At 48.5% G+C, this 24,839-nt stretch overlaps 1 protein-coding gene across 2 annotated transcripts in view; it reads left to right on the top strand.

Annotated features, from left to right (window-relative positions):
• Nucleotides 1-5,178: 5,178 nt before the first annotated feature.
• SNTA1 (syntrophin alpha 1) overlaps nt 5,179-24,839 on the top strand; it is a 29,268-nt gene continuing 9,607 nt past the window's right edge. For both annotated transcript variants that reach the window (XM_053574602.1, XM_053574601.1), the window contains exons 1-2: nt 5,179-5,714; nt 11,073-11,258. In XM_053574602.1, coding sequence (XP_053430577.1) covers nt 5,246-5,714; nt 11,073-11,258 — 655 coding nt within the window. In that variant the 5' untranslated portion in view covers nt 5,179-5,245. The remainder of the gene's footprint in view (nt 5,715-11,072; nt 11,259-24,839) is intronic.

The following is a 24,839-nucleotide window of genomic DNA, read 5'->3' as shown; positions in this document are numbered from 1 at the left end:
TAGAGTGCCATGGCATCATAGCTCACAGGAACTTCAAACTCTTGGGTTCAAGAGATCCTCTTGGGCGGCGCCTGTGGCTCAGCGAGTAGGGCGCCGGCCCCACATGCCGAGGGTGGCGGGTTCAAACCCAGCCCCGGTCAAACTGCAACAACAAAAAAAAAAAAAAAAAAAAATAGCCGGGCGTTGTGGCGGGCGCCTGTAGTCCCAGCTACTAGGGAGGCTGAGGCAAGAGAATCGCGGAAGCCCAGGAGTTAGAGGTTGCTGTGAGCCGTGTGACGCCACGGCACTCTACCCGAGGGCGGTACAGTGAGACTCTGTCTCTACAAAAAAAAAAAAAAAAAAAAAAAGAGATCCTCTTGCCTCAGTTTCCCAAGTAGCTGGGACTATAGACACCTGCCTCAACACCCAGCTAGTTTTTCTTTTTCTGTTTTGCAGTTTTGGCCAGGGCTGGGTTTGAACCCACCACCTCTGGCATATGGGGCTGGCACCCTACCCCTTTGAGCCACAGGTGCCGCCCCAACCCAGCTAGTTTTTCTACAGAAAAAAAAAATAGAAAAACTAGCCAGGCATTGAGGGAGCCTGTAGTCCCATCTACTCAGGAGGCTGAGGAAAGAGGATCTCTTGAGTTCAGGAGTTTGAGGTTCCCGTGAGCTATGACACCCAGAGGGACTGAGTGAGACTCTGTCTCAAAAAAAATAGGCAGTTTGCCAGCAATTTATTATTATTTTGGACATGTGGAAATGTCCTGGCTCAGGCAGGTCTGGAACCTGTGAACTCAAGGCGATCGACCCACCTTGGCCTTCCAAGTGCTGGGATTACAGGCGTGAGCCACAGTGCCTGGCCCAAAACCCATATTTTTTTTTTTGAGATAGAGCCTCAAGCTGTCACCCTGGGTAGAGTGCCTTGGCATCACAGCTCACAGCAAACTCCAATTCCTGGGCTTAAGTGATTCTCTTGCCTCAGCCTGCCAAGTAGCTGGGACTACAGGCGCCCGCCACAACGCCCAGTTATTTTTTTGGTTGTAGTTGTTGTTGTTGCAGTTTGGCTGGGGCCTGGTTTGAACTCGCCACCCTCGGTATATGGGGCTGGCGCCCTACTCACTGAGCCATAGGCGCCGCCTGGAATATAGTTGATTTTTAATAAATATTTGTTGAATGAATGAATTGTACAGTCATCCCCTGCTGCTATGTGTGCTGCAGAAATGAGGGGGAGAGATGTGAACTTGGAAGCTGGACAGACCCAGATGTGTTCTTACTAGAGGTATGCCTCAATTTCTTCGCTTATAAAAGGCAGATAATATACAGGCTGTGCAGGATTTATGGGAGATTTAATTGACGATGTATATAAATCACTCAGGTCATCTTCCAACACATACCCAAAACTGAATAAATCACAGCGGTGGGCTATATGTACACATGCGTGTATGTATTACATATAATATGTATGTGGTCTCAGTGCTATAGAGTCATTCCCCTATTGTTTTTTTTTTTTTTTTAGAGACAGAGTCTCGTTTTGTCACCCTCAGTAGAATGCCGTGGTGTCACAGATCACAGCAACCTCCAGTTCTTGGGCTTAGGCGATTTGATTCTCTTGCCTCAGCCTCCCAAGTAGTTGGGACCACAGGCGCCTGCCACAATGCCTGGTTATTTTTTATTTTGTTGCAGTTTGACCGGCGCTGGGTTCAAACCGTCACCCTCGGTATATGGGGCCAGCGCCATACTCACTGAGACTCAGGTGTCACCCTGTTTTTTGTTTTGAGACAGAGTCTCACTTTGTCACCCTTGGTAGAGTGCCATGGCATCATAGCTTACAGCAACCTCAAACTCTTGGGCTGCAGCAATTCTCTTGTCTCAGCCTCCCAAGTAGCTGGGACTATAGGTGCCCGCCACAACACCCAGCTGTTTTTTATTTTTTTTTAAACAAGCATCTCTCTCTTTTTTTTTAATTAATTAATTTATTTTGCAGTTTTGACCAGGGTCGGGTTTGAACCCTCCACCCTCAGTATATGGGACCAGCACCCTACTCCCTGAGCCACAGGCGCCACCCCACCCAGCTGTTTTAACAGATGAAGTCTTGCTCTTGCTCAGGCTGGTCTCAAACCTGTGAGTTTAAGCAATCCACCCACCTTGGACTCCCAGAGTGCTGGGATTACAGGTGTGAGCCACCTCGCCCAGCCTCATTCCCCTATGGTTGAACACTTGGGTTTGTCTCTGGTTATTTGTGAACATGAGTTTGCTGTGGAAAACTTGTATACTACATATATATCTTTTTTTCTGAGTTTTTTATTTTTTTGAGACAGAGTCTTATTTTGTTACCCTCGGTAGAGTGCACTGTTGTCATAGCTCACAGCAACCTCAATCTCTTGGGCTCAAGCAATTCTCCTGCCTCAGCCTCCAGAGTAGTTGGGACTACAGGCTACCACCACAATGCCCAACTAGCTTTTATTTTATTTTTTTTATTATTATTATTTTTTTTTTGTAGAGACAGAGTTTCACTTTATGACCCTGGGTAGAGTGCCGTGGCATCACACAGCTCACAGCAACCTCCACCTCCTGGGCTTAAGCGATTCTCTTGCCTCAGACTCCCAAGCAGCTGGGACTACAGGCGCCCGCCACAATGCCCAGCTATTTTTTTGTTGCAGTTTGGCCGGGGCCGGTCTTGAACCCACCACCCTCGGTATATGGGGCCGGCGCCTCACTGACTGAGCCACAGGTGCTGCCCTATCTTTTATTTTAGAGACAGAGTCTCACTTTGTTGCCCTTGGTAGAGTGTCATGGCATCATAGCTCACAGCAACCTCCAGCTCTTGGGCTTAGGTGATTCTCTTGCCTCAGCCTCCCGAGTAGGTGGGACTACAGGTGCCCACCACAACGCCTGGCTATTTTTTTGTTGTAGTTTGGCTGGGGCTGGATTCTAACCTGCCACACTCAGTATATGGGGCCAGCGCCCTACTCACTGAGCCACAGGCCCCGCCCAATGCCCAGCTATTTTTAGAGACGAGGTCTCACTCTGGCTTAGGCTGGTCTTGAACCTGTGGGCTCAGGCAATCCACCTGCCTTGGTCTCCTGAAGTGCTAGGATTATAGGTGTGAGCCACCACACATGGCCTTCCCTTTCTTTCTTGTGGAGGGTTTTACCTGAAAGTATAGGAAGTCTACACTGGTATGGCCCTACCTATTTATTACCCAATATATCCCAGAGAGGAATAGAGGGTGGATACAAGAGGCAGGTATGAGGGCTGCTTAAGGTGTGCCATGTGGTGGGATTTTTCTTTTTCTTTTTTTTTTTTTTTAGAGACAGAGTCTCACTTTATGGCCCTCGGTAGAGTGCCGTGGCCTCACACAGCTCACAGCAACCTCCAATTCCTGGGCTTAAGCGATTCTCTTGCCTCAGCCTCCCGAGTAGCTGGGACCACAGGCGCCCGCCACAACGCCCGGCTATTTTTTGGTTGCAGTTTGGCTGGGGCCGGGTTTGAACCTGCCACCCTCAGTATATGGGGCTGGCGCCTTACCGACTGAGCCACAGGCGCCGCCCTGATTTTTCTTTTCTTTTCTTTTTCCTTTTGAGACAGTCTTTTTTTTTTTTTTTGTAGAGACAGAGTCTCACTTTACTGCCTTCAGCAGAGTGCCATGATGTCACAGGACTCACAGCAACCTCTAGCTTTTGGGCTTCAGCGATTCTCCTGCCTCAGCCTCCCCAGCAGCTGGGACTACAGGCGCCCGCTACAACGCCTGGCTATTTTTTGGTTGCAGTTCAGCCGGGGCTGGGTTTGAACCCGCCACCCTCGGTATATGGGGCTGGCGCCCTACTCACTGAGCCACAGGTGCCACCCAGAGACAGTGTTGCTCTTGCGCTGTCACTGGGCTAGAATGCCCAGGCCTCAGACTAGCTCAGAGCAACCTCAAACTCCTGGGTTCAAATGATCCTCCTGCCCAGGATCTAGAGTAGGTGGGACTACAGGTATGTGCTACCATGCCCAGCTAATTTTTCTATTTTTAATTGAGACAAGGGTCTCACTCTTGCTCAGGCTGATCTTGAACTCCCAGATTCAAGCAATCCTCCTGCCTCCGCCTCTCAGAGTGCTTAGGATTAGAGGTGTGAGCCACCATGTCTTTCAGCCTTGGGATTTTTCTGATAACAATCATATCTTTCCTTTGTATTTGTCAGGTAACAGAATGTTCAGGCACTGGTGACAAACAGGCCTGGGTTTGAGTCCCAGGTCTGCCCCACTCATAAATTTGTGACCCAGGCCAATTAGACCTATATCCAAAATTTCCCTTCTTTAACAGTAGCTACTCCAGGAGGCTAAAGTGATTATTTCCATAGCATAGAGATTCACACTTTATAATGCATTTTCACATTAATTCTTACATGAGCCCTGTTAAGTAGGAATTGTTATGATCCTCATTTCACAGATGAGGAAATTGAGGCCTAGAGAAGGGACGGGACCAGGTCAACTTGGAGCTAACAGAGAGGGCAGGGATCAGAAACCAAGTCTCAGGGCGCCACTTCTCTGCCCTCTTCCCGAACTAGATGTTAGGGCTTCTGGTAAGTCTCAAAGTGTGGGATTTCAGTCTTTTCTATACTTGCCTGTTAAAAAAGCAAAGTTTTTTTTTTTTTTTTTGAGACAGAGTTTCATCACTCTCGGTAGAGTGCCGGAGCGTCACAGCACACAGCAACCCCAAGCTCTTGGGCTCAAGAGATTCTTTTGCCTCAGCCTCCCAAGTAGCTGGGACAATAGGCGCCCGCCACAATGCTCAGCTATTTTTTGTTGCAGTTGTCATGGTTGTTTAGCTGGCCCAGGCCGGGTTGGAATCCACCAACTTCGGTGTATGTGGCTGGCGCCATAACCACTGTGCTACGGGCGCCGAGCCAACAAAACAAAGGTTTACTCTCTTAAATTTCCCTCTAGTTTTGTGGTAGGGACCTGTCCACCCTACTCCCCAAGCCTTGAGCCGAATAGGCAACGCTCCCCTCCCAGTAGGCGGGGTCTGTCACCTGTAGACACCACGCCCCACACCAAGACGGGCCTGAATGGGTAACTAGCTCTTTCCCGACCTCAGCGACTAGCAGTCCCGCTGGCAGCCCTCTATGCGGCCCCGCCCGGAACCCAGAACTTCGTGGCCCCGCCCCGTCGCACCCTTCTGACACACCCTCCGAGTCACTCACTACATCCTTGAGCTCCTGGGCCCCCCGCAGCCTCCCTCTTCTGCCTGCTGTCCCGCCTCCAACCATTAGCCACACCCCATGATAGCCCCGCCCCTCGAAGCTCCACCCCCAGTGGCTGGGCTAGGGTGGCGGCTGGCCCAGCCGGGCCCCGCTGCCCTCTGCCCTGGGCGCTTAGTCCTAGCGGGCTGGGCAGGCAGGACAGGGCGAGCGCGGCGGCCCGGGGGCTCGGAGGCGAAAATGGCGTCAGGCAGGCGCGCTCCGCGCACCGGGCTGCTGGAACTGCGTGCCGGGGCGGGCTCGGGGGCCGGCGGCGAGCGGTGGCAGCGGATTCTGCTCAGTCTGGCAGAGGACGTGCTGACCGTGAGCCCCGCCGACGGCGAGCCCGGCGCGGAGCCCGGCGCCCCGCGGGAGCCAGAGCCCGCGCAGCTCAACGGCGCCGCCGAGCCGGGCACCGCGAACCCCCAGCTTCCCGAAGCGCTGCTGCTCCAGAGGCGCCGCGTGACAGTGCGCAAGGCCGACGCTGGTGGGCTGGGTATCAGCATCAAAGGTGGGCGCGGGACACTGAGGGTACGGGGTCGTGGTGTCTGTGGGGCTGCCGAGGGCGCGGGGATCGTGGGGGCTGGCAGAGCCCAGAGGACATGGAATTGGAGGTGAGGGGATCTGAAGAAATAGAGGTAAACGACGGCACTGCGGGCCCAAGGTCGGAGGGTGTTCTGGTTATTGAGGGTCTGCGGGGGCACAGAGGCATAGGTTTGGAGAGCGTTGTGGGCACAACAAGGACACGTGGGTGGTGAGTTCTGTGTGGAGCATAAAGGTCTAGGAGCAACTAGCATGAGCATCAAGGACAAGAGGGACCCCAGGAAGGCAGAGGGTGGGGAGAAGAGGTTGAGGCCTGAGACACCACTAGGGCAGAGAGGGAAAGTCCCTGAGAAACAACCAAGGGGTGGGGATGAGGCTTGGTATTTGGAAGCACTGGGGTGGATAGGAGATGTGGTTGGAGGCACAGGCTGGGATCACAGACAGAAGACCAGCAAGGACTTAGAAATTGGAAGACTATGTACCTGGATAGGGGAACCCTGACAAGTGTTTTTTTTTTTTTTTGCTGTTTTTGGCCGGGCTGGGTTTGAACCCGCCACCTCTGGCATACGGGGCTGGTACCCTACTCCTTTGAGCCATAGGTGCCACCTGACAACTGGGTTTGAATCTCTGATCTGATCATCTTCACCTTGCACAGGATGGAGGGGGTGAACTTGGAGCTGCCACTCCTCTCTGAGAGCTCTCAGCCCCCATTGATAGCCAGTGTGTCCCATTTATGGTGCAGTGAGACTGTTTGAGTCCAAGACCAGCTGTGTGGACTTCTGATCTCTGAATTTCAGTTACCTTAATTGTATAAGAGGATGATGATTGAGTTGTGTTTCTATACAGTAGGTGGCTGGTTAACTACTGCTTTTAGGTGAGAGGAAAAGTGGAGACCAGGAGAGACTCCTAAAGCAACTGAACATAGTGCTTAAAATCCTTTATGCTCCCAGCTGCTGGGTTCACCATTCCTGCCATCAGTTTCTCAGGGTCCAATTCCCCCATCAGAGTGGTTTGGGAAAGGATGTCAGCCCTTGTATCACCTTGAATGTGCATTATCCCCTATCTGTGTCTCCGTGGTACTGGTTCTTTTCACTGTGGGGAGTGGGAATGGTGATGCCACCACTGGGTGCCAGGTGCTGCGCCCATACACTAGTCTCATGATCCACGTTATATTGGCAACAAGTGGTAAAAAGTGGGGAATATAATGCCCATTTTGCAGATGAAGAAACTGAGACTCAGAAAGGTAAAATGGTTTTCCTAGGATCACGCAGTGAGTGGAAGAGCTGAGATTTGAACCTTAATTATCAGGCCACTGTCCCCCTAGAAAGTGCCCAGGGGAGTTGGTTCTTTCTTGTGGAAGGGCAGATCCTCAGGCAGCCAACCAAGCGGGCCTCAGAGGGGGAAATGAGGAAACCAGGATGTGGGTACAAGTCTTTCTCCTAAACTCCAGCATGGGATAGACCAATTAAAAAATTATACCCTTAGTTAGAGCAGGAAGGAATTTAGAGTTTACACAGAATTCCATTTTGCACGTGGACAAACTGAGACTCAAGAGAGGAGCAAGGACTTTCCTGAGTCTACAATGTTACTCCTCAGCTCCATACTTCCTGGTGGGGGTGAGGGTACTTTTGGGAGATTTCAGGGAAAGTGCCGGGACCATCCAATTCCTGTGGATGGAGACTGGGCTCCTGTTGCCATGGTAACTCCTCTTATAGAGTCTAGCTTAGTCTGAGGCAGCCATGAGTGATCATGGCTTCAAACTGAACTGAAGCCCCTACCTTCAGGTGAGAGAGGGCAGATATAAATAGAAACCACTTCTCCTAGATCTCAAGCTCTATGCAGATCACAAATTGTTGGGCCTGTGTAGGTGTCAGGAGAGGCATTCTAGTCCCAGCAGCTCTGCCACTAACTTGTTGTGTGACCTTGGAACAGTGACTTCCCACTTTAGGCTACTAGTTTCTTTTTTTTTTTTTTTGTAGAGACAGAGTCTCACTTTATGGCCCTTGGTAGAGTGCCGTGGCCTCACACAGCTCACAGCAACCTCCAACTCTTGGGCTTAAGCGATTCTCTTGCCTCAGCCTCCCAAGTAGCTGGGACTACAGGCGCCTGCCACAACGCCCAGCTATTTTTTTTTTTGTTTTGCAGTTTGGCCGGGGCCGGGTTTGAACCCGCCACCCTCGGTATATGGGGCCGGCGCCCTACCGACTGAGCCACAGGCGCCGCCCTACTAGTTTCTTTTTTTTTTTTGAGACAGAGTCTCACTATGTTGCCCATGGTAGAGTGCCATGGTGTCACAGCTCACAGCAACTTTAAACTCTTGGGCTTAAGTGATTCTCTTGCCTCAACCTCCCAAGTAGCTGGGACTACAGGCACCCACCACAACGCCTGACTATATATATATATATTTTGTTGTAGTTGTCATTGTTGTTGTAGTTGTCATTGTTGCCTGGGACTATAGGCACCCACCACAACGCCTGACTATATATATATATATATTTTGTTGTTGTAGTTGTCATTGTTGTTTATCAGCCTTGGGCCAGGTTTGAACCCCCCAGCTCAGTGTATGTGGCTGGCACCTTAACCACTGAGTGATGGGTGCCAAGCCCTAGGCTACTAGTTTCTTATCTTCAGTATTCTGGAGATAGACCCGAAGTGTGATATCCCAGGACCTGACTTGCAGTCTACCACAGGGTGAAGAGTATTGGTTCTTCTGCTCGGTGCATGTAGCTCAGCAGCTAAGGCACCAGTCACATACACTGGAGCTGGCGGGTTCCAATCCAGTCTGGGCCTGCCAAACAACAATGACAACTACAACCAAAAAATAGCTGGGCATTGTGGCATGCGCCTGTAGTCCCAGCTACTTGGGAGGCTGAGGCAAGAGAATCGCTTAAGCCTAAGAGTTTGAGGTTGCTGTGAGCTATGATGCTAGAGCACTCTACTGAGGGCGACATAGTGAGACTCTAAGAGTCTGTCTCAAAACAAACAAACAAAAAAAGTGTTCGTTCTGAAGCCCAGAGGCCTAGATTCAAATACTTACTTTGCTGTTTATTAGCTGAATGACCTTGGACAAGGGGCTTCTCTCCACACTTCCTTTTCCCCAGTAGGAAACTGAACTTATTTATGTGATGGGGTGTTGTGAAGATACAACGAGACAACATTGAAAGCATTTAGCACAGTGCTGGGCACTTGATTGGGAACTAATGGGAACTGTTATTACTATTTCTTATTTTAAAAGGGCATTTAAGGGGCGGCGCCTGTGGCTCAGTCGGTTAGGCGCCTGCCCCATATACCGAGGGTGGCGGGTTCAAACCCGGCCCTGGCTGAACTGCAACCAAAAAAAAATAGCTGGGCATTGTGGCAGGCGCCTGTAGTCCCAGCTACTCGGGAGGCTGAGGCAAGGGAATCACTTAAGCCCAAGAGTTGGAGGTTGCTGTGAGCTGTGATGCCACGGTACTCTACCGAGGGCCATAAAGTGAGACCCTGTCTCTACAAAAAAAAAAAAAAAAAGTTGGATCAAGAAAGCAATTCAATAAAATGTGTTTGCTTATTTAGCATTGGAGAAGCAATTGAGATAAGCTTTTGAAATCTCTAGACTTTAAGGCTTTGGTTTCCAGCCTGACCCCTCAATTATAAGACTTTATATCATGGTTAAAAAGGTTTCTTTGGGGGCTGGGCTCAGTGGCTCACACCTATAATCCTAGCACTCTGGGAGGCCAAGGCAGGTGGATTTCCTGAGCTCACAGATTTGAGACCAGCCTGAGCAAGTTCGAGACCCTGTCTCTAAAAAATAGCTGGGTGCTGTGGCAGGCGCCTGTAGTCACAGATACTTGGGAGGTGGTGGCAAGAGAATCGCTTAAACCCAAGAGTTAGAGGTTGCTGTGAGCTATGATGTCACAGCACTCTACTGAGGGTGACAAAGTAAGACTATCTCGGGCGGCACCTGTGGCTCAGTCGGTAAGGCGCCGGCCCCATATACCAAGAGTGGCGAGTTCAAACCCGGCCCCGGCCAAACTGCAACCAAAAAAAAAAAAAAAAAAAATAGCCAGGCGTTGAGGCGGGCGCCTATAGTCCCAGCTACTCGGGAGGCTGAGGCAAGAGAATTGCTTAAGCCCAGGAGTTGGAGGTTGCTGTGAGCTGTGTGAGGCCACGGCACTCTACCGAGGGCCATAAAAAGTGAGACTGTCTCTACAAAAAAAAAAAAAAAAAAAGACAAAGTAAGACTATCTCAAAAGGGCAGCACCTGTGGCTCAGTAGGTAAGGCGCCCGCCCCATATACTGAGGGTGGCGGGTTCAAACCCGGCCCCGGCCAAAACTGCAACCAAAAAATAGCCGGGCGTTGTGGCGGGCACCTGTAGTCCCAGCTACTCGGGAGGCTGAGGCAAGAGAATCGCTTGGGCCCAGGAGTTGGAGGTTGCTGTGAGCTGGGTGAGGCTATGGCACTCTACCGAGGACCATAAAGTGAGACTCTGTCTCTACAAAAAAAAAAAAAAAAGACTATCTCAAAAAAAAAAAAGAAGTTTCTTGGGACCATAGGAATAGCTGACTTTTTTTTTTTTTTTGGTAGAGACAGAGTCTCCCTGTACCACCCTCAGGTAGAGTGCCGTGGCGTCACACGGCTCACAGCAACCTCTAACTCTTGGGCTTACGCGATTCTCTTGCCTCAGCTTCCCGAGCAGCTGGGACTACAGGCGCCCGCCACAACGCCCGGCTATTTTTTTGTTGCAGTTTGGCCGGGGCTGGGTTTGAACCCGCCACCTCAGCTTATGGGGCTGGCGCCCTACTCACTGAGCCACAGGCGCCGCCCAGGAATAGCTGACTTCTATCTCAATTCCAGATTTTGGGGGGTTGGAGGTGTGAAAATTGCTTAAAGTTCTAAATATTTACGAAAAAGCTATTGAAGTACTTTAAGCTAATAGAACACTGGTGAACACATAAAGCACTTAACAAAAAGTGCACAAAGCTGTGATCCAGGCACAAAGCTATAGCATTATGAATTTTGAAATGGATTTAGTATTATGAGTGTCCTAGACTTCTAAGTCTTCTGAGATTCTCTTTATTGTCCTTTCCCCCCCTTTACCTATACTAGGTTGGGCACTGAGGGAGGCCCTTAGAAATATAATAATTTTGGGCGGCACCTGTGGCTCAAAGGAGTAGGGTGCTAGCCCCATATTCTGGAGGGTGCAGGTTCAAACCCAGCCCCGGCCAAAACTGCAAAAGAAAAAAAAACAAAAACCAAAACAACAGAAATATAATAATTTTGCCTTGACTTGGCTCCCAAGTATTGGAGTGTCTGCCTCAGTTTCTTCTTCGTTCTATGCCTGCGCAGGTGGCCGGGAGAACAAGATGCCTATTCTCATTTCTAAGATCTTCAAGGGATTGGCAGCTGACCAGACAGAGGCCCTTTTCGTGGGCGATGCTATCCTGTCCGTAAATGGGGAAGACTTGTCCTCTGCCACCCATGATGAGGCAGTGCAGGCTCTTAAGAAGACAGGCAAGGAGGTGGTGTTGGAAGGTGAGTTCTGGGGGCCCAGAGCCCAGAGGGTTGGGAGGAGGTGTTTAACTTCTCCCCTACCTTTTCTAAGCCTCAAGTAGCCACATCCCAGCACTAGGGTTGGGAAGTAGGCAGGGTTAAAACAGAAACAGAACTTGGGATCTGCCTAGAGACAGTGTGGGGTGATGAGGCGAGAGCAGACACAGAGCCAAACCGCCCTAGTTTGCATTTCTTTCTTCTAATCACTAGCTGTAAGGCCTCAATAAGTCACTTCATTTCCTTAAGCCTTAGTTTCTTCATCTGGAAAATGGGGGATGTAGCTTTTGCCTTTCAGGGTGTGAGTATGTGCCACCAGTGAGTGGCTCAGGGAAAGAGAAGAGTAGGGATTGGGGAAAGGGAAGCTCAGATTCTTTCCTGAGGTTACCTGGGGAGCTCTCAACTCCAGTTTCTTCTGGCATCCAGTGACCCTAAAACCCTGAGACCTATCCTTCTTTGGTAGAGGATTTGGTCTTTATATAGCAGGCCATCAAATCCTTCCAGAGAGGATCAGAGATGAGTTGGATGGTTTTCCCCATTATTCCCTCACTGTATGGTCTTGGGTGAGACCCTTGCCTTCTCTGGGCCTCAGTTTCCCCAATGGTTGTTATAGGCCTCCTGCTGTGGTTGTCACAAATCTTTCTCTTGTTCCCTCCCACAAGGTTTCTGCTTTTCTCAGCCTTTTTCTCAAACTCTATTCTGTCAGCTCTGGAACCCTGTGGGGGCCTGAGGAATGTATCTTTGGCTCACAGCCCAGAATAGGCACAGGGAGGTGGCGGGGGCTGATGGAGAATACCATGGCTAGAGAAGCTGCTGAGTTGAGTCTCAGGCTCAAATTCTGGTAGGTTGCTTTGGTTTCCCCAAAGGGGTCTCTAAAAGGCCACAGAAGCATACAGGCTCTGAGTCCCTAGGTGATCTTTGGCATTTTTTTTAATATTCAAAAAGACTGACTGTAGAGTGGTAGTCCCTAAAGTACATCAATCATACATAGTATTTTAATGTCAAAGTTAATTAAATGGGATTACACATAAGTACTATGAATATAAGAGACTTTTCCCCACAGATACCCCATTGCTTTGATATTTATACCAGGCAATATGATTTGAAAAGTCATTGACAGTCATCAAAATGTCATATTTTCTTTGATTTGAAAGCTCTTTTGGTTTCTGTTGTCTGAAAGTTTAGTGTATTGATGGTAAAATTTCTGCTTTTGACATATTTCTAATTCTTTAGGTTGATAATGTGTCTATGTGGGTTCGCAGTATATATGTCATTCTGAGAAGGTAGTATCTCTAAATGTTGAATGCTTAAAGCATCTTCTGACTTAAGGAGCTGACACCTATCTCTTGCCTCTAACTCATTCACTCCATTCCTTCTTCACTAAGCCTATATTTTGGTTGTAGTTGTTATGGTTGTTTGGCAGGCCTGGGTTGGATTGGAACCCACCAGCTCTGGTGTATGTGGCTGATACCCTAGCCACTGAGTTATAGGCGCTGAGCCCAGTTCCTAAAATCTTGTCTGTTCTACAGTGAATCTTTGGCCTTGTGTAAGACCTGTGCCTTCTTGTAGTCTCAGTTTCCCTATTTTTGGGGGTTAGACTAGATCAGAGATAACCCATAGCTTTCATTTAGAGTGTCAGTTCCACTAGTAACTGCTGGGAGCTCTGTCTTTAGAAGAATTGGGAGGCCTTGTCTGGGCTCAGCAGAAAGGAGCTGGAATTGATTAGCAATGTCTCCCATAGATGCAGTAGAGGAGACAAGTAACATGTTATGGCATCTCAAGACTGAGGGTCTTCTGTTCTTACGTAATCTGAGACTTTTCATAAGGCAAGATTATTCCTTAACCTGGATAGGAGAAAGGAAGTTGTAGCCTTGTTTTTTTCTCAGTTTTTTCTTAGTTGAAGTCTCTTTTGACCTGCTCTCTGGGCACAACAGCCTTATGGGTAGAGGTACTTCCATAGAGGGCAGCACAGAGGGGGAGGGAGGTGGTGGTGAGGCACTGGAGTGCAGAATCTCTACATTACATAAGTGATCTGACAAGTCTGGGGAACGGGAGGATGCTGGGTTGTGGCTGGTCCTTGTGACTTTGGGGACTTTATAGAGAAGGTCAGGGATTGGCAGTTGCCCCAGTGTGGAGCCAGGGTTCTTGGGAGCCTCTCTGGTTTTAGGTTCCCTTGGGAGCCTAATCACTGGCCACATTGTTCAGCATTTCACTATTCCCATCCTGCTCCTGAGATCACGTCTAAGGGGCCATCAAAGGATGGCCTGTGCTTTGAATATGAACCAGGCAAGGCAACTGGGCATCTTTTCTGGGTCCTGGAGCTTGGTGGGTACAGGATCCCCTGAGAATGTCAGGGAAGAACAGGTGTTACCAGTAAACTCCATGTGTCATCCAGAGTCTTACTTCCTTGGCCTAAGTTGGGGGTTTGTCTGGGCCCCTGCAGTCCCAGTTTGTATCCTGGAACTTTCCCTCTGCTAGGTCAGGGGTTTGTACCAATGTCCTGAGCCTGTCCTCAGCCACAGGGCTGTGTTTGTGACCAGAGTCTGGGCCGAAGCTGGCAGCCAACATGCCTCTGTCTGCTGCTTAGAGAGGCCCATTGTGTTTGCAGACCTCAAGCCAGGGCCAGCCTAGGCCCTTGGAGACCAGGCCTAGAGGAAGAGGGAGGGAGAACCACAAGAAAAATGCCCTTCCCGCCTCCCACCTCCACTGTGGCTAGCAAGACAGTGACAATAGTGAGCCCTTTATGCATTAAAAATAATACTAAAAGATAGTAAAAATGAATAAAGTGAATTTTAGTGTTAAGTACAGGTTAGGAAGGTACATCTTATAGTAAGATCAGGCTTTAACCCTTTGACTGGGTAGTGCTCAAACCTGAAATGTGCCTACAGACATTCTTTACACCAAATGAACATCTTATATTGAACGCCGAAAGGTGTCATGGGCACCAAACCAAACATCTTGTTTGAAAGCCTGTAGATGTTGTTCACAGTCAAAAGGTTAAAGAGACATAGGCACAGAGTAGCAGGTATATAAATGTGCATGATAAGAGGTACCATAGAGTAGTAGGACTTGCTATTATCCCCATTTTACAGATAAGATTATCAAGATTTGTTGAAAACAAGTAACTTGCTTTAAGTCATACAACTAATAAATTGGCAGATTCTGAATTAGAACCAAAGTCTGTCCGGATGCAGAGGCCAATATTTCCTCAGCTTTGGATACCTGTCTTGCATGGTTGTTTTCAAGATTAATGTATATAAAGTGCTAGGGCCAGTGCAAACAGTAGGCACTTGATTATTTATCTTATTTGCTATTTGTAAGGGTGAGACAATATATTTGAAGTGCATAGTACAGTGGCTTCCTCCTGGTAAACATTCAATAAACGTCATCCTTCATCACCATCACATCATCACCATCACCATCACCATCATCATCATCATCATCACTGTGGTCATGATCTCATCATTTTCTCTAGTAAACTAGAAGCTCTTTGAGCACAGGAACCATGTGTAGTTTGCATCTGAGCCCCCAGGCCTGGCACCAAGCTCAGCGCACATTAGATCCTGGTGAATGTTTGGGGAATCATCAGTAGGGTATGTTTCTGACCCTTTGTACTTTACTTTTAACCTTTTCTTTTCTTTTTTTTTTTTGGTAGAGACAGGGTCTCACTTTATGGCCCTCGGTAGAGTGCCGTGGCCTCACACAGCTCACAGCAACCTCCAACTCCTAGGCTTAAGCGATTCTCTTGCCTCAGCCTCCCGAGTAGCTGGGACTAAAGGCGCCCGCCACAAACTTTTAACCTTTTCAATTGCGGTTGTTTTCCTAAATGTTTAAGATGGGGCTGAGGCTCATGATGGGCTGGACTCACTCCTGAGCTTTTCTGTTATGAGTCCGCAGAACTCTGAGGCCAGCTCCCTGCCAGCTCCTCCCCTGGGAGATGGACACTGCCAGGTGTCCTGCCTGCGATTTGGCTCAATGCATCACCATCATCAAAAGCAAGATGTCACCAACGGATGTAGCTAATTTGGGGCTACCCTGTTCAATTTAGCTGAGTGAAGCAGTGCCCCAGAGGTGCCTGAGCGACTCTTGTCCCAGGAACAGTGGCATGAATGGGGCTCCTGGCTAGTTCTCCCATGGCTGCAAAGACCTGTTCTTCTAACCATTGTTCTCAAGGAATCATTTATTTGGCTGCACACACACATAGCTTTGGACCATGTGACTCCCTGCAGACAAAACTTGGCTTAATCCATCCTGGCCTGTTCCCCAGACCTTGATTAAAATGCCTGTGGGCCTCTGGAGGCAGGTTCTGGCCCTGATTAGCTGTGTGACCCTGAGTTCTGCTGGTGGTAGAGGAAACAATAATGACATTAATAATAATTGCTATGGTACTATCTGTTGCTTATTGATACCTATAATGTGCGAGGCACTGTGCTAAGTGGCTTACATGCGTTATTTTTTTTTTTTTGTAGAGACAGAGTCTCACTTTTTCGCCCTTGGTAGAGTGCCGTGGCGTCACACAGCTCACAGCAACCTCCAACTCCTGGGCTTAGGCGATTCTCTTGCCTCAGCCTCCCAAGTAGCTGGGATTACAGGCGCCCGCCACAACGCCTGGCTATTTTTTTGTTGCAGTTCAGCCGGGGCCGGGTTTGAACCCACTACCCTCGGCATGTGGGGCCGGTGCCCTACCCGCTGAGCCACAGGCGCCGCCCTTACATATGTTATTTCATTGAATCCTCAATGCCACACCAATGAATTAGGTACGTTATTCATCCCATTGTCTAGAGAACACTGGAACTCAGAGAAGTGAGTTACTTGCCCAACATCATGCTATGCAGAGCTGGAACGTGGTCTGAGATCTGTTAGAAGGGAAAAGCTATGTTCTGAAAAAAACTTTTCTTTTTTTTTTTTTTAAAACTTTTCTTTTTGAGTCAGAGTCTTAAGCTGTTGCCCTGGGGTAGAGTGCCGTGGTGTTATAGCTCACAGCAACCTCCAACTCTTGGGCTCAAGTTATCCTCTTGCCTCAGTTTTTCTATCTTAGTAGAGATGGGTTCTCACTTTTGCTCAGGCTGGTCTCGAACTCGTGAGCTCAAGCTATCCACCTGCCTCGGCCTCCCAAAGTGCTAGGATTACAGGTGTGAGGCACTGCGCCTGGCCCATTCTGAAATATTTATACTGCACTGCAAGTCAAGTCATCCCTCAGAGATTTAATTTATTCATCCATTAAACAAAGATATTAATTTACCTTTTTGCATGGTGAAATTAGGTGTATTTAAGGGAGTTGATCCAGAGTAGGCACTCAGTAAGTGTTTCTATTTTTTTTTTTGGTGCAAATAAAGGAGTCAATAAGTGTTTCTTCATTTCATCATTAAGATTTAGTACCCTGGCTGGGAACAGTGGTTCACACCTGTAATCTTAGCATTCTGGAGGCCAAGGCTGGAAGATTGCCTGAGCTCAGGAGTTGGAGACCAGTCTGAGCAAGAGTGAGACCCGTTTCTACTAAAAACAGAAAAACTAGCTGGGTGTGGCGGTACGTGCCTGTAGTCCCAGCTCGGGGGGCTGGGCAGGAGGATTGCTGGACCCCTACAGTTTGAGATTGTTGTGAGCTGTGATGCCACCGTGCTCTACCCAGGGCCACAAAGTGAGACTCTGTCTAAAAAAAAAAAAAAAATTCTAGGACACTGAATCTAGGCTTCCTGAGTTGATAAGGACCTTATCTCTGAATCTTGGCTTGCATAGTCTAGAATGTGGCAGTATACTTTTCAAAAATTAACTAGATTTAAACATATACTTATCCAAAAAATACCAACAACAGGATTGTGTAAACTGATCATGATCTTATAGAAATAACCACTGTTGATATTTTTGCACATTTCCTTCTAGAAACTGTCCGTATTTGAGTGGTACCTGTGGCTCAGTGAGTAGGGCGCCGGCCCCATATGCCGAGGGTGGCAGGTTCAAACCCAGTCCCGGCCAAACTGCAAAAAAAAAAAAAAAGAAACTGTCCGTATTTATTTTTATTGTTTAATAAGTTGACGTTATACAACTTTTTTTTTTAGAGACAAGATTTTTACTTTGTGCCCCTCGGTAGAGTGCCGTGGCGTCACAGCTCACAGCAACCTCCAGCTCTTGGGCTTAGGCGATTCTCTTGCCTCAGCCTCCCAAGTAGCTGGGACTACAGGCGCCTGCCACAACACCCAGCTATTTTTTTTTTTTTTTTTTGTGATTTTTTTTTTTTTTTTTTGGCCGGGGCTGGGTTTGAACCCACCACCTCCGGCATATGGGACCGGCACTCTACTCCTTCAGCCACAGGCGCCGCCCACCCAGCTATTTTTTTATTGCAGTTTGCAGGGGCTGGGTTCGAACCTACCACCCTCAGTATACGGGGCTGGCGCCCTACTCACTGAGCCACAGGCGCCACCCCATACAACTATTTTTTTTTTTTTCTTTTTTTTTGTGGTTTTTGGCCAGGGCTGGGTTTGAACCCACCACCTCCGGCATATGGGACCGGCGCCCTACTCCTTGAGCCACAGGCGCCGCCCCATACAACTATTTTTGATTCCTTTTTCTTTTGTGTTGGTCTCCCTGGAGTGTTAGGATTATAGTTCATTAGCCACTGTGCCTGGCACCTTTGGAATCTTAATAAGTGGTACTACTCAAGGACGTGGTGAATTGAGATTTTATCTCCCTACAAGTGGGAACTGTGCTCTACTGGTCAGCCCTGCTATGGGACCTGCCAGAGTCCAGGAACTATTTATAATTTAGCCTTGCCAGACCAGCAAGGCCATCCCTTCCATAGCATGTTGGAATCTCAAGTCCTCTCCACACCATTGTCCAGTGGGTGGGGGCGGTGGGTGGGTAGCTTGAATTTGTATTCTCTTTTTTTTTTTTTGGAGACAGAGCCTCAAGCTGTCATGGCATCATAACTCACAGCAACCTCCAACTCCTGGTTTCAAGCGATTCTCTTGCCTCAGCCTCCCAAGTAGCTGGGACCAGTGCCCAGCTATTTATTGGTTGCAGCCATCATTGTTGTTTGGTGGGCTTGGGCTGGATTCGAACCCGCCAGCTCAGGTGTATGTGGCTGGTGCCTTAGCTGCTTGAGCCACAGGTGCTGAGCCTTGAATTTGTATTCTCACAGTGCCCTCCTCTAAGAGCCAGCATCTCCACACCCATTATATATAAAGAAACTGAGGCTTAGAGAAATCTTGGGACTTGGCCAAGGCCAGATAGCAAGTGACAGAGAAGGACTTGGATTCAAATCCTTATCTGTCTGTCACCACATACTAGCCCATCCCCTCATACTACCATGATAAGGCCAGCGGCAGAAATATAACTATCATACAACTATCTACTGAAGACCTGTTCTTTTTTTTTTTTTTAGACAGAGTCCTGGGTAGAGTACGTGGTGTCACAGCTCACAGCAACCTCAAACTCCTGGGCTCAAGCGATTCTCCTCCTCCGCCTCCCAAGTAGCTGGGACTACAGGCGCCTGCCATAATGCCTGGCTATTTTTTGGTTGCAGCCGTCATTGTTGTTTGGCAGGTCTGGGCTGGATTCGAACCTGCCAGCTCAGGTGTATGTGGCTGGTGCCTTAGCTGCTTGAGCCACAGGCGCCGAGCAGGCTTTTTTTTTGTGTGTGTGTGGTTTTTGGCCGGGGCTGGGTTTGAACCCGCCACCTCCAGCATATGGGACTAGTGCCCTACTCCTTGAACCACAGGCGCTGCCCGGCTTTTTTTTTTTTTTTTTTTTTTGGTAGAGACAGAGTCTCATTGTACCTCCCTCTGGTAGAGTGCCATGATGTCACACGGCTCACAGCAACCTCTAACTCTTAACTCTTGGGCTTATGTGATTCTCTTGCCTCAGCCTCCCAAGCAGCTGGGACTACAGGCGCCCACCACAACGCCTGGCTATTTTTTTTATTGCAGTTTGGCGGGGGCTGGGTTTGAACCTGCCACCCTTGGCACATGGGGCTGGCACCCTACTCACTGAGCCACAGGCGCCGCCCACTTTTTTTTTTTTTATTAAGAGGCGAGGTCTCACTCTGGCTCAGGCTGGTCTGGAAATCCTGAGCTTAGACAATCCACTCACCTCGGCCTCCCAGAGTGCTAGGATTACAGGTGTAAGCCACCGTGCCCGGCCTGAAGACCTGTACTATGCCAAGCAGGAGAAGTGCTTTATAGGTATTGAATCTGATATATTTTACTTCCATTTAAAAAATGAGGGAATAGAGAGGCTCATGGAGGTCAAATCACTTGTCCAAGGTCACAGAACAAGGACATTAAACAAAGCCTGTGGGCAGTGCCTGTGGCTCAAGGAGTAGGGCGCTGGCCTCTTATGGCGGAGGTAGTGGGTTCAAACCTGGCCTGGCCAATAACTAAAAAAAAAACAAAAATAAAAACAAAAAACCCATACCGCTCCACAGCTCTGAAGCTGGGTGTGGTGGCTCACACCTGTAATCCTAGCACTCTGGGAGGTCGAGGCAGGTGGATCGCCTGAGCTCAGGAGTTTGAGACCAGCCTGACCAAGAACGAGACTCCCATCTCTAAAAATAGCAGAACATTGTGGTGGGCACCTATAGTCCCAGCTACTTGGGAGGCTTAGGCAAGAGACTTAAAAAAAAGAATTCTTGCTCCAGGTTGAGAAGCTCTAGGCCTTTCTTTCTTTCTTTTTTTTTTTTAGAGACAGTTTCACTTTGTTGCCCTTGGTAGAGTGCCATGGCATCACAGATCACAGCAACCTCCAGCTCTTGGGCTTAGGCGATTCTCTTGCCTCAGCCTCCCAAGTAGCTGGAACCATAGGCGCCCGCCACATGCCTGGCTATTTTTTGTTGCGGTTTGGCCGGGACCAGGTTTGAACCCGCCACCCCCTCAGTATATGGGGCTGGTGCCCTACTCACTGAGCCAGAGGTGCCGCCCAGCTCTAGGCCTTTCAATACTCATTAATTTAATAAATTTCTTTCTTTTTTTTTTTTTGAGATGGAGCCTCACTTTGTCACCTTTGGTACAAGAGTATTGTGGCATCATAGCTCACAGCAACTACCAACTCCTGGGCTCCAGTGGTCCTCTTGCCTCAGCCTTTAATAAATTTCTTATTTACTTGTTACCTGGTATATGTTAGGTACTATTCTGTATGCTGAAGATACTCTGGCAAATAAGAAAACAGGGCAGTCCCTGCTCTAATGGAACTTGACATTTTAGTTAGAGGAGAAGGGCCATAGACTAGTAAACAAATGTATTGATCATGTAATTTCCAGCAGGGGTAAGTAAGTGGTTACTACTGAACAGACAAGGAGAAGCTTGAGCTGGGAGGGTAGACTTCCCTTTAGCCAGGACTAAAAGCTAGGACTTTCATCATCTGTGCTTACTGTGTTGCCCAAACAGATATGTCCCCTTCTCTCAGCAACACTCATGGCTCCTAGTTTCCCCAGTTATACTGGGCTGGGTGAATGCTCCTGCTCTGTCTTGGTTGTTAGTGTTTCCAGTGGGATCTGTCCTGGCTCCTTGGGGCTGGGTCCAGGTCTTTGTTTTCCACCTTGGCAAAACTGGAGGTCCTTACAAATTGAGGCCTCTGTGTCTGCCTCAGTTTCCCCAAGGAGGACGGGCCCCTGATCACTGCTTTACCAAACTCCTAGATTTGGGTGGGAAGGGTGTGGGCATGGCTAGGCCTTTCTTGGAGTAGCAAGAATGCTGCCCTCAGCTCTCTAGGCCACAGGCTTTGGAGAGCCCCACCCTGTCTGGCCCGGTGACTCAGGCAGAAACCATAGCACAGAGGAGGCCTCGGAGCTGGGCTATATATGGCCACACTCTGGGTCCCCCAGGACTCTACCCCCACTCTGGGACAGGCCACTTGGTTTGTGAAATCCAAGCTCAGTTTCTGGCACCAGCTGGTGTGCTGTCCATTTATAGCGTGTTCTTGTGGGAAAGGAGGAGGACCCAGTTCTGGGATGATTGAGAGAGCAGGGGCTGGCTTCAAAGTTGACAGATGCTCATTTGCTGAGCATGTAGCATATGAGATCCCTGTAGATTCTGGGGACATGTAAATGAGTCAGATGAGGTCCTTGTCCTTGCCTGGTCGGGGACACAGACACCACACAGATAATCACAGGGGTATAGGGTCCAGAGACTGCAGAGGTGATAGGTGTAGTGGATCCAGACTTGGCATCTGGAAAAGCTTCCTAGAAGGGGTGATGTCTGAGCTGGGCCTTGACCTCCGGGGCTGTGGCACCTGCTAAATAGGCCTGTCCTGTGCTTGCATTCATTTTCTACCCACAGAACACCAACTCTGAATTTGAAGAGGAAGCCTGGTTTCTGTCCTTAAGGAGTTCCTGGTTTGGTAGGGGAGATAGTCCCAACACACAAAATCATAATAGGATTCTAGGATGTGTGAGCAAGGGAGGCTGATAGGTAAGAAACACCTATTTCTTGAGTCCCTACTATGCACTACAGGTGTTAGATCACCTTATTTATTGACTAGCACATTGAGGCCAGAGGGGTCAATTACCTTGATCATGGTTACACAGCTAGGTATTGCTGGAGCTGGAATTCAAATCCAAAAGCACCTAACTCCACTCGAGGTATTAAGGGGATTTTATGCAGAGAGAACTTCATTTCTGCATTTTCAGAGGTGTGGAAGTTTGGAAACTCCTCCAACTTCTGAGAGCTGTGAGTTGTCAGTATGAATTGCCTAGACATAGAGGTGTCCAACCTTTTCTATTCTGCAGCACATTGGAAGAATAAGTTGTCTTAGGCACACAGTAAATACACAACTCTTAATGAAAACTGATTAGCAAAAAAAAAAAAAAAAGTCCGTGCATATTTTTCATGCTATCTGATTCTGACACCACAGATAAGCAAAAAAAGTCCTCACAGATTCAGCCTGTGGCCTGCAGGCTGCAGGTTGGACACCCCTGGCATTAGAGGGTGAGATTAGGCATATGGAAGGAGGTAAAGCCAGAGAGGTGGGCAGGGCCCGGATCTTAGAGGGCCTTGAAGTTAGGCATAAGGTACAAGGGAAGCTAGAGCAGAGCTTTGAGCAGGGATGTGGTCACTTATAGCAAGGGAATGTAGCAGTTGCACCACTGGGGTCTGTATTAGGATGCTTTTTTTTTTTTTTTTTGAGACAGATTCTCACTATGTCATCCTTGGTAGAGTGCTGTGGCATCTCAGCTCACAGCAACCTCAAACTCTTGGGCTTCAGAGATTCTCTTGCCTCAGCCTCCTAAGTAGCTGGGACTACAGGCACCTGCCACAATGCCTGGCTATTTTTAGAGACAAAGTCTCACTCTTGCTCAGGTTGGTCTTGAACCCAGCAACTTCAAAGGACTAGAGGAGAGGAAGAGGAAGGAGATGCGCTTTCCCTCATATCTCGTTGGCCAAAACCGTATCATCTACCCTTTTCTAAACCAGTCACTGGCAAGGGGGATAAGGTGATCATGATCAGCTTGGACCAATCAAGATTCTCCTCCTACATTGGGGAGAAGCTGAGCCTCCAGGGCTTGGGGTTCTGTTAGCAAGGAGAAGCTGGTTTGTGGTTGTTAAGTAGGCTGTGGTAATGTCTGTCCCGTCTCCACTGCCGTTTGAGACATAATCCAATAATCAGTCCTGCAGTAAGTCATTGCCACAGTGAAAGTCATTTTTATGCTAGTCCCAGGATATTGGACCCAGGCTGAATTCTTTCAGAAAACTTACTGCTGCTTTCAATGTAAATTCTCTCCCAATCCCAGTAGGATTTGTAATACCCCCTCTCTTTTACCCCTGTTTTCCATGAATCAGGGGCATCTCTTGCGACAGAAATAGCTTCTTGTCTGGTTCTTCCAGGGAGCTGGGCCAAGAACTGTTTCCTAACCCCTTCCTGGACTGTCCATTTGTGGGCAGGGCAGGCTGGCTGGGCCTTGACTGCAAATGTCAGATAGCTAGGAAGCCAGATGGCTATGGGAGCAGGTGTGGGAGAGGAGGGGAAGGGCGAGCTACCCTCCAGGACTAGCAGGCTACCCTGCTACCCTCAGTAAAGCAGGAGGGTACAGCCTGGCTTTGGGAAGAGAGACCAGTGCATCATAACTGCTTTGATGTATGAGCTCTCATCTTAGTCACTCATTTTAGAAAGGGGGAGACTGCTGCTCATCAGAAATGAAGCAGCCCCAGATGTCAGGGCAAGAGTGGCAGATACTCCTGGTTGTTTCCCCTCCAATCATTTCCCCTTCTTCCTTGCTAACAGGTAAAATATGTTCAGCTTCAGAGGCTGAACTGTGATTGGTTAAGGTCATGACCATGCCCTCTTACTAATGATTGGGTGAGAAGTGGGCACACAGCTCAGTTTTGGCCAGTGAGGTATGAGGAGACATCTACTAAGGCAGCAGTTACGACCCACAGGAACTGTATTAAAGGGCCGTGGCATTAGGAAGGTTGAGAACCACTGTACTAGGGGCTTCAGGAGATACCCACCTTCCTGATTAGAGGCAAGTGTGAGGAGACAGCCCTTTCTCTGTTCGTTTCCTCTTTTCCTGCTTTGGGTTTTGTCACGTAAGGAATGGTTGGCTTGTGCTGTGGCAGTTATTGTGGTTATGAGGGGAAAGCTGAGAGAGAGAGGCAGAGAGGCCTCCAGTGAATCCATTGTCATTGAGCCGCTGACCCAACCCTGAATTACTTTTCTCCAGACTTCTTGGTAAGTGAAATTATACATATTATTATTTAAGGCAATATTGTACATTTTTATTCACAGCTAAACTCATTTAATTGATATGGCAAGAATGACCAAGATGTTTCATTACCAACCAGATTTAATTGATTGGCAATGGCTTCTGTAGACTGATTAGTGATATTTTCCATGAGCAAGGGATAGAGAAATGGTGGACAAGTTTCCTGTGTTTACTATTCCAGTCCTAGGGCCACTCTAATCCCTGGCATGTGGTACCTGGCATATGGTAGTTAAGAAAACTGATTGGGCTTGGCACCTGTAGCTTAGTGGTTAGGGTGCCAGCCACATACACTTAGGCTGCCAGGTTCAAACCCTGCCTGGGCTTGTGAAACAACAATGACAACTACAACAAAAAAATAGCTGGTGTTGTGGCTGGCGCCTGTAGTCCCAGCTACTTGGGAGGCTGAGGCAAGATACTCGCTTAAGCCCAAGAGTTTGAGGTTACTGTGAGCTGTGACACCATAGCACTCTACTGAGGGTGACATAGTGAGACTATGTCTCAAAAAGAAAAAAAAAAAAAAGAAAGAAAGAAAAGAAAAGAAAACTGACTTGTCCAGCTAGGCATGGTGGCTCACACCTGTAATCCCAGCACTCTGGAAGGCCGTGGTTAGTTCATTGCCCAAGTTCATGGGTTCTAGACCAACCTGAGCAAGAGTGAGACCTGGTCTTTAAAAATAGCCAGGTGTTGTGGCAGGCGCATGTAGTCACATCTATTTGGGAGGCTCAGGGAAGAGAACCACTTGAGACCAAGAGTTTGAAGTTGCTGTGAGCTGTGATGGCATGGCACTCTACCGAGGGTGACAAAGTGAGATTCTATCTCAAAAAAAAAAAGAAAGGAAGGAAGGAAGGAAGGAAGGAAGGAAAGGAAGGAAGGAA

Source organism: Nycticebus coucang, chromosome 21, assembly GCF_027406575.1.
Source record: "Nycticebus coucang isolate mNycCou1 chromosome 21, mNycCou1.pri, whole genome shotgun sequence".
Lineage (NCBI taxonomy): Eukaryota > Metazoa > Chordata > Mammalia > Primates > Lorisidae > Nycticebus > Nycticebus coucang.
Note: the sequence above shows the minus strand (reverse complement) of the source record. Positions and strands in the feature narration are given on the sequence as shown.